The sequence below is a fragment of the Manis javanica genome, chromosome 18 (genome assembly GCF_040802235.1).
Source record: "Manis javanica isolate MJ-LG chromosome 18, MJ_LKY, whole genome shotgun sequence".
In the NCBI taxonomy this organism is placed as follows: Eukaryota; Metazoa; Chordata; class Mammalia; order Pholidota; family Manidae; genus Manis; species Manis javanica.
Genome location: NC_133173.1, coordinates 2,016,283 through 2,025,953, shown reverse-complemented (window position 1 = coordinate 2,025,953; position 9,671 = coordinate 2,016,283). Strand labels below are relative to the sequence as shown.

General features: G+C 58.7%; 1 protein-coding gene across 1 annotated transcript; it reads left to right on the top strand.

Moving 5' to 3' along the window:
* Positions 1-2,238: 2,238 nt before the first annotated feature.
* MEX3B (mex-3 RNA binding family member B) lies at positions 2,239-7,421 on the top strand. Its single transcript, XM_037013517.2, has 2 exons — positions 2,239-3,776; positions 4,592-7,421. Exons 1-2 carry the CDS (start codon positions 3,512-3,514, stop codon positions 6,043-6,045), a joined length of 1,719 nt encoding a protein of 572 aa, XP_036869412.2. The 5' UTR covers positions 2,239-3,511; the 3' UTR covers positions 6,046-7,421.
* Positions 7,422-9,671: the final 2,250 nt, after the last annotated feature.

The window sequence follows — 9,671 nt, the reverse complement described above, 5'->3', positions numbered from 1 at the left end:
CCCTCTGCCTTGTGTTTTCTGTGGCATCAGCACTTTCCTCTGTGCCTTTAATAAAGCATGTAGGTGCTCAAAAATGTTAAATGAGTTGACTCAAAATGTGCTTGTTTCCCATGAGGACTTTAAATTCTTTTGGCAGCCATTAAGTTTTGCAAAAGTCAGCAAGAAGTGTGCAAAATAGCTTGAGGCCTCTGAAAACAAGTACAGGTGGTCTCATTGTTAATCTTGGTTGTTTTTTGAGGGACTTTTCCTCTTTTTATTTCATGACAACTGAAATTCTCTATTACATTGCCAGACCACATTCCGCAAGCTTCTCCCGTGTGCTAATAAAAAAATAATATGGCCACACTGGAGATGTCCTTAGGGAATGTGTCCTGTGTCAGGAAAAGCAGTTAAGCTCACGGGCCCAAAAGGAGCCTGGGAAAGTCTAGTTAGAAACTACGGGGTTGGGTGTATTATCTATTTAAAGAAGAAATTGGGCTTTGTAAGTTTTATGATGTCTTGGCTTATTAAAGCCATTAATTGAAATTAAGATTTCCATATTGTTACTTTTGTAATAGCATTCAAGGGTCAGGAAATGACTTGACCAGCCAGTACTGGATGCGAGCAGAGAAGACATGAAGTGGGTGTGGGCGAAACACCGATTTATGCCCAGGTCTGTCCCCATACTTTGCCGAGGAGTTTACAATTTACAATGAGGTGCTTGGCCATCATTGTCCATCTGCTTCAGCAAGCCCCGGAGGTGGGTGGGCGGCTGGATGCTAGCCTTTTCACAGAGGAGAGGCAGTGGGGCACAGCCGGCCCCACGAACCAGACCCGTCCCAACTCACAGCTCCTTTGCTGCCGTTGTCGCCGTCCTAGACTCTCAAGCGGGCCCCCACTTTCACGGTGACCTCGGAAAATCATGCTGATCTTTGTACAGGCTTTACTGAAGCCTTCTGGTCTGTGCAGGGTGACCGGGGCGGCTGGGGATGCCGTGGCACCCCGGGATTGGCAGCTCTCCGTGAATTCCTGTGGTCCGTGTTACTTCCCCCTTCACGTGCGCTCACGTGCGGTCTTGCTGAACACTCGCCCTGCCGGCCTTCCTCATCTAGGTGGGAAAAAGCCGTCGGTCATTTCCACGCAGTGCTGTGTCCGCCTTTCTGCGAATGACCCACAGACTCTGAAGCCCCCAGTCGTCTGAACACATTTCTGAGTTAGGCCGTGCGAACACGCCGGTAGGCGGGGAAGGGCTGGGGCCTGCCTGCTCCCCTGCACAAGCAACCCCGCGAGGAGGCCCCCCACCGCCTGCACCGGCGCCGTGGAGGCCGAGGGACTTCAGCTTCCTCCTGTCAGCTGAAAAAAGAGCCCTCAGTTGGCCCGATCAGGAGGCCACTAAATTCCTAGAACCAGGGACGAGAGGCCAGAAGCCAGCCTGTTGTGCTGGCGAGATGCACATGCTGCGGGCCTTGCCGGCGCCTCTCCCGTGCGCCGCGGGCCTCCCCGTGGCCGCCCCGCCAGCCCTGTGCTCGGAGCCCCTGAGGGCACTCCCTCCGCACTCTGAGTCCGCAAACCAGGTCCCGAAAGACGCGAACTCTCCGGGCGCTCTGGGCGGAGGCGCTGGGGGTGGGCTCGGTGCCCCCTCCCCGGCCAGGGAAGGAGCACACACCGGGCCAGGGGGCCGACGGAGGGAGTGCCCGGCAGGGCTCCTGGGCCTGCTCTCCCGCCGGGAGCGATCAGCACCTGTCCCCCAGACAGCTCCGGGTGGGCAGGGCGCGCCCCGGAGTCCGCCCGGCCGGCCCCACAGCGCGCCCGCGCGGGGCGGCGGGGCTGCAGGGAAGCCGAGGCCGGGCGGGCTCCGCGGGCAGCACGCGGGGCTCTGCCTGGCGCCCGGAGGCGGACAAAGGGGGCGCGCGCGGGACCCGAGGGGGCTTCGGCCGGCGGCGAGGGCCCAGCGGCAGGGAAGGACGGCCCGCAGGCAGCGGCGGCGAGCGCGGCCGCCCCGCAACGCCGCCTTTCTTCCCTCCTACGCCGGAGGCGGCCCCCGGGAGGCCCGGGAGGGGGCGCAGCTCGCCGTCCCGGCCCGCGCGACCAGCCGCGCTCAACCTCCGCCGCCACCCTCGCCCGGAGACGCGCACAAAGAGCGGGCGGCGACGAGCACGCCCCTCCCTCCAGGGCGGAGCCGCGGGCGGGGTCAGCGCGCCCCGCCTTAAAGGGCCCGCCCGCACCTCGGCGCACCACGCATGCCCGCCCGTGCTCGGGAGCTCGGGAAGGGAGGGAGGACTGGCGGGGCGCCGGCGCGCACGCTGGAACCCAGGCCGGCGTCCCCGCGGTGGCCGCTCGTGCACGTGTCCGCGTCCGCGGGGGCTCGGCCGGCGCGCTGGGCGTGTGCGGGGCCCAGGTGTCGCGCATTCCAGAGGTCAGGGCAGCTGAGGTCCAGACCGCGTTGCAGCGGGTACCCGGCTGTCCGAGCCGCGGGTTCAGGACCAGCTGCGCGAAGTACTCACTACCCAGGGGGACAGAATTGCGGGCGCGCGCGCGCGTGGCGATGCGGGCGGGCGTCTGCCTTTGTCTCGTGCGCTCCCGCGCAGGTGGTGTCACTGCCCGCGCCCGAGCCACCTTGAGTCCCGCTTTCCGTGCCCGAGGGCTCGGACAGCCCTTTGGGGTGGACAGTAGAGCTTCTCGCAGTAGCACCTTAGGGTCCAGGGCGGTCTATCTGGGGACACTAACGGGACTTTGGGAGGACCTCTCTCGGAGAACCGGGCCCTGCGTCCGATTTGGACGCGTTTCCTGTCCTCAGTCGGACGAGGGAGGAGAGCTGGGGACGGGGACTGTCTTGCGCGGACAGGTCCCTGCGAGTGTCCCGAGCCTGCCCGTCCCGCATTAGACAACAAAGAGGGGCGGTCGCGGCGGCGGGGGAGGGGCGCGGCCGGGCTGCGGCGGGCGGGGGGGCCCTGGCTCGGCGCTCGCTCCCCGCGGCCTCCGCCCGCCCCCGGCCCGGCGCGCGCCAATCGCCTCCCCCAGCGATAGTGTCAGTAGCATTGTAGTGTCAGCTCCCGCCGGTGACGTCGCGCCTCCCTCCGGAGCCGTCTGGCTGCAGAGGCTCAGTCAAGAGGCGGGGAGGACCAGGAGGAAAAAGCGCTGAGTGAGGGCGGGCGGGCGGGCGGGCGCGGAGGAGCCGGGGAGGGGCTCCTTAAAGAAACGCTGCTGTCGCTCGCCTGCTCGCTTCTCGCTCGGCATTGTGGCCAGCCAGCCGGGCACTCGGGGGCACGCGCGGCTGCCGCTCGAGCTCTGCCCCCGCCCCGCCCTCCCGCAGCCCGGGGTGGGGACCCAGGCGGGGGCTCCTGCAGCCACTGCCCGGCGCGGACCGCGCGGAGCGACCCACTCCTCCCGGCGCTGAGAAGGGAGCCACGGAGCCCTCTGCAGCCGGCCGGCCTCCCCGCCCCTGACCACTCGCTTCCCGGCCGCCTTTGTGGACGCAGCCTCTCGCCGCCGAGCCGAGGGCCGGCGGAGGCGCGGCGCGCACGGCCAAGCGATGCCCAGCTCGCTGTTCGCAGACCTGGAGCGCAACGGCAGCGGCGGCGGCGGCGGCGGGGGCGGCGGCGGCAGCGGCAGCGGAGAGACCCTGGATGACCAGAGAGCTCTGCAGCTCGCTCTCGACCAGCTCTCCCTGCTGGGGCTGGACAGTGACGAGGGCGCCTCTCTGTACGACAGCGAGCCGCGCAAGAAGAGCGTGAACATGACCGAGTGCGTGCCGGTGCCCAGTTCTGAGCACGTCGCGGAGATCGTGGGGCGGCAAGGTGGGTCGGGCGGGGACGGGGAGCCGGAGGGAAAGGTCTCAGGCCACCGCCCCGCGGGGAGAGTGCGGGAGGGATGGAGGTCCGCGGCGCCGGCGCCGGGAGTGGAGGGCGAGAGCCGCGCGCTGCGCCGGCGCCCCAGACAAAGAAAGTGCAGGCAGGCTGTCTCCGGGAGCCGCGCCGCGACCGCGGCGGCATGCACTTCATCCTGCTAAAGCCACTGCTTTCCCCCGTCGTGCCCCCCGCCCAGCTCACCCCGGGAAATGGAATTTAAATGCAAGATGCTGGGGGAGGGGGCCTTTGATCGGTCCTTTGAGGTGGGGGGGAGGAGTGAGCATCGGGTGGGAGGAGGATCTGGATTTCTGCAAAGCGGAATGGAGCCCAGAGGAGGAACAATGGGTCCCGGGACTGACCCCCCTTCCCATCAGTCGCCCCGCACTGGGGGATCGCAGCTTCGGCCCTTTTCCCCGAACCCCTTCGCCGCGTCTTCAGGGCGAACGCAGGAGCGCCCCGCAGGATCCCAGCGGCATCTCCCCAGCTGACTTTTCTGGGATCCTTGGGTTTGGCTCGGGACGACCGCAGTCACTGGGGGAGGGCTGGGCAGCCAGTGGGCTGCTGCTCGAGCGCCTCGCGGGTGGAACCCGCTGCCCTGCCCGTGGCGCGGCCCTGGGTCGGTGAGGGAGCCGCCCCCTTTCTGCCGGTCGCGGGTCCTGCGGTCCGGCGGCCCGGGCCTCGGACTGCCGGGGTCTCCGCGGTTACCCCGGGGTAATGGGCGTGTCTCTCTCTCCCACTCCATCCCCCCGCACCCCGGTTCCCAGGTTGTAAAATCAAAGCGCTGCGGGCGAAGACCAACACTTACATCAAGACTCCGGTTCGCGGGGAGGAGCCTGTCTTTGTTGTGACGGGCAGGAAGGAGGATGTGGCCATGGCTCGGAGGGAGATCATCTCTGCCGCGGAGCACTTCTCCATGATACGCGCCTCGCGGAATAAGAACACTGCGCTCAACGGCGCAGTGCCCGGGCCGCCCAACCTCCCCGGGCAGACCACCATCCAGGTGCGGGTGCCCTATCGCGTGGTGGGACTCGTGGTGGGACCCAAGGGCGCCACGATCAAGCGCATCCAGCAGCAGACGCACACATACATCGTGACGCCCAGCCGCGACAAGGAGCCGGTGTTCGAGGTGACCGGCATGCCTGAGAACGTGGACCGAGCTCGCGAGGAAATCGAGGCGCACATCGCCCTGCGCACCGGCGGCATCATTGAGCTCACAGACGAGAACGACTTCCACGCCAACGGCACGGACGTGGGCTTTGATCTGCACCACGGGTCCGGCGGGTCCGGCCCGGGCAGCCTCTGGAGCAAGCCCACCCCTAGCATCACGCCCACCCCCGGCCGCAAGCCCTTCTCCAGCTACCGCAACGACAGCTCCAGCTCTCTTGGCAGCGCCTCCACGGACTCTTACTTCGGCGGGGGAACCAGCGGCAGCGCCGCCGCCACCCCGCGCCTGACGGACTACAGCCCCCCCAGCCCCGCTCTCAGCTTTGCGCACAACGGAAACAACAGCAATGGCAACGGGTACTCCTACGTGGCGGGGGAAGCGTCCGTGCCTTCCCCCGACGGCTGCGCGGAGCTGCAGCCCACCTTCGACCCGGCTCCCGCACCCCCGCCCGGGGCGCCGCTTCTCTGGGCGCAGTTCGAGCGGTCCCCGGCGGGCGGGCCCGCGGCGCCGGCGGCGTCGTCCTGCTCTTCCTCGGCGTCTTCGTCCGCCTCGTCGACCTCCGTGGTCTTCCCCGGGGGCGGCGCCGGCGCGCCCCCCAACGCCCACCTGGGGCTGCTAGTGCACCGCCGGCTGCACCCGGGCGCCGGCTGCCCGCGCTTGTCGCCGCCCCTGCACGCGGCCCCGGGGGCGGGCGAGCACCACCTGGCCCGCCGGGTGCGCAGCGACCCGGGCGGCGGGGGCCTGGCCTACGCCGCCTACGCCAACGGGCTGGGGGCGCCGCTTCCGGGCCTGCAGCCGTCGGACACCTCGGGCTCCTCGTCGTCGTCCAGCTCCTCGTCCAGCTCCTCCTCCTCCTCCTCCTCCTCGGGACTGCGGCGCAAGGGCAGCCGCGACTGCTCCGTGTGCTTCGAGAGCGAGGTGATCGCCGCGCTGGTGCCCTGCGGCCACAACCTCTTCTGCATGGAGTGCGCCAACCGCATCTGCGAGAAGAGCGAGCCGGAGTGCCCGGTGTGCCACGCCGCCGTCACGCAGGCCATCCGCATCTTCTCCTGAAGGCCGCGCGCCTGCGCGCACCGCTCGCGGGCCAGGGGACCCCTCCCCTCCACCCCCGCTGCCCGGCGCCCGCCCGCCGGCGCGCCCCCGCCGCGCCCCACCTTCTCCTCCCCTGCGCGCGCTCACAACGCTGAGATCCAGAGGAGCTCGGAAAGCTGTAGTATCCGCTCAGTTTTAAAACTTAAGTTTTAAACAAAGGAACTTGCCAGGATATCTGCATCAAGAGGACTGTAGCCTGGGAAGCCTTGAACCACCTGAAATGCATGCTCTATAAATAATAGGAACGGCGACATTCTAGTAATGATAGTTTTTACACTGTACCTAATAGAAAGCTTCCGAATGAAGAAAACCCCGCAAGTTTTCCATTTTCTTAAAGTAGGGGGAAAAAAAGAACAATTATGATGATGATGAAGATGATAATAGTGCTACGGGATGTGTGGACAGTTTTAGTGTCCCTCTTTGTGGCTGGTTCCTGCGATGCCCAGTATAGAAGAGAGTGGATCCTTTTCGAATGCTCGTGGAAGGGCCAGGAGTTCCTGTGAAACCAGGATACTGCAGCTTTATTAAAGTTCAAGAAACTGTAACATATCTCTTATATGTTAAAAACGTTTAAAAGTTTTAAAGAGAAATTGCATTAATACAGATTGAAGTATTTTATTCTTTTTTGACTTGAAAAATTATATTTCATATTGCAAAGATGTTTACAAGTATTTTAATTTAAGTTCAGTGAACTTTTTTGTAGCTGGGTTAAATCTTTTTATTTTAGTATGGCCTTATGGCAAAGAACACTGTATTATTTTACTAATCACACAATTGTGATGGAATTACAAACCACAAAATGTGTAATGTTTTGAACAGTATTCTGTTGGGATGGAGATTTTATAGGTTCAGACAAATCTTCTAGATCCGCTTCACCCAGCATATTTTCTATTCAGTGATATAAAGCATATTTTATTCTATATTATTACAAAAAAACGGAAATGTATAAACATGTCAAGAGGAACTGTTGAGCTTTCTAACATTTGTATAAATAGAATTCAGTGCAAGTTACAAAAATTCTGTTGCACCACTATAGTTTTAGTATTTCTATTTTAATACATTTGTTTACCACTTGTTTATGTATATGTAGGTGACGTTACTTGAGCTTAAATGTACTTTACTGAGCAAAGTTTAAAAAACAAAGTATATTTTATTTTATGATAAAGGGCCTTTAACCTCATGGTCAAATACTAATATTATATTTGCTGAGACAAGATTTGAAATTGTATCAAGAGTTTTATTTTTCTGACATTTAAAGTTCTACATAATAAAGGTAAAACTTAAGTAATGGTGCTACTTCATTTTTTAAGTATTTCTATATAAATAAAATATTGAGGAAAATCTATTTTGTGTGATGACTTGATTTTTTTTAAGCTTCTTAGAGTCTGTCTAAGAGTAAGGAATTACTCAGTTAAAAGTCGAAATGTCTAACTTTTGGGTATATTATCAATAGATAATACTGTCAGTATTTTATCAATAGAATGGGCTTTCAAAGGTGGCCGCAGTTGTTTTGGGTGGAATTCCTGGGTAAGAGCACTTTCTAAAAATGGCAGGTTTCTACTGAATCAGGGCTGACTTCTCCGCTAGATATAGTTGGCACCATGCCTAGGGCCTATGATACTTTCAGAGGCCCAGGAAAATGTTTCACTTCTTTTAAATTTAGAAGAAAAAAACCCCCAGAGGAAATGTTTTAATTCTCAGGCCCATGAAAAACTTAAAATGGGCCTAAAACATTAAGAAAATAAAATATGTATTTGAAGTTATATCAAAAATAATTTTAGTATTAGTAGTATTACGGAGAACGGAGCCCATGAAACCAAAAAGCCTACTGTGTGGGAAAGTCGTAATCCAGGCCCGCATCGGTCCTTAGGTATACAGGGGGCCGGTGGGCTGTGCTCACTGGTGTGTCCATCGAGGGTCACCTCCTTAGAGGAAGCCACTCGATGACAGTTTTTCCTTGCAGGGGACCTTGCTGGATTTGAGCACCAATTTTAATAGGCTTCTGCTTGCAGGACAGGCTAATTGGTGGTGACAGGCTGCTGGTATTAACCGTTTGTTGTTTGAGGAAAGTTCCCCTTTGCTGTTGGCAGGCTGCACCTGCTCCCTGGCTGTGGGGTGTTGTCAAGGGAGGGAGCTACGTGCTTTCACCTGAGCTGGGCTCTGCCTTCAAGAGACTATATAGGCATGATCTGATTGTGCCGCTGACTTTCCAGTGGACTTCAGGCCACGCTGACCCTGGAGAACAGTGCCTGCCCAGCATGTGGGCCTGTATTTAAATCTGATTATTTGGCAGGTGAGTCCAAAGAGAAGGCCGTCATATTGGTGGTTCTTCTTTTTTCCCTTTGTACCAATATTTATTTGTCCATAAATTTAGTCACTGCCTACATCACGGCTCCTGATGTGTTTGGTTTAAATGATTCTGCGTAAAGGCGGCAGGAGGAGAAAAAGGGGTGGTCCTGCTTGGGGAATTTCTGGCGTCGTCTTCGACTCTGTAAAGCTCCCCGGCACTGTCTACCCCCGTGTCTTCTCCCTCAAGGACTGGAGGTTAGCTGAGGCCTGGCGAGGAGCGATGCCACAGGCCAGGCCTCCTTTGCTGTTTGCTGGTTGGAAATGCCTAGAACGCCTAGAACAGAACCAAGGACACTCGTTTCTTCAGTGTGTAAGCGCTTCTCCGCTTTAGCAGAGTGACTGCGGAGAAGGTGAGAAAAAGCAAAGCGTTGATTGGTTGAGTTTCTCACGGGCTTTTACACATAGAGATTTTTTGTGGTCCATATGCTGCTTTGGGAAAGGGAAAAAGATCAGTTTTGAGGCTGCTGACAGCCCCTTGGATGGCCTATATTCCTTCTGTTGACATGAGGCTTTGTGAAATACTAATAAAACTAGGTTTCTTAGGAGAGAGAGCTTTCTACCATTGTTTTCCCCACAGGGCAGGCCCTTGGCACAAGTGAAGGAGGTGGACACATGCTAGTGGTATTTGATGGCTTTAGCTTTGGCTTTTGACCCAAGGCGAGTCTTTTGTTCCATCTCCCAGGTCCCCCGAATGACAACTATGGAGGTGGCCACTGAATGTGCAGGTGACTGTCCCCTAGCTGAAGAGATGAGAGGTGCCTTGTTTATGCCCTGCAACTGCCAGCAGCTTCCCTTTCTACCTTATATGCCTCAGAAACCTTTCCCTGGCCACAGAATGCCAGTGGCACCCATCTCTTCCATTGCTGGTCCATGTTTCTTTTATGAGCAACAGTGCTTCTCAACCCGGGGTGATTTTGAAAACTTGCCCCCCGTCCTCCGCCCTGGTTCTGCCATCTCCGGGGACATTTTTGGGCCCTCTTTGGGGTAGGGCGCTCCAGCAGGCAGTGGCGAGGGAAGCATGACCATACTACAGGGCGCAGCAGGGCGTTACTGGGCTTCTGGGAGAAACTGTGGTGCAGAGGAAGCAAATGTATCTTCTCTGCTGTTTATTCACTGCCTTGAAATTGTTGGTACTGTTATGACATTCAAATGCATGAAGATTGGCCCTCGGGGGTGGTCTGGCATTACTCCCCACCCAGGGCTGCTCTGGTGATGTCAGGGATATTGTGGGAGAGGCC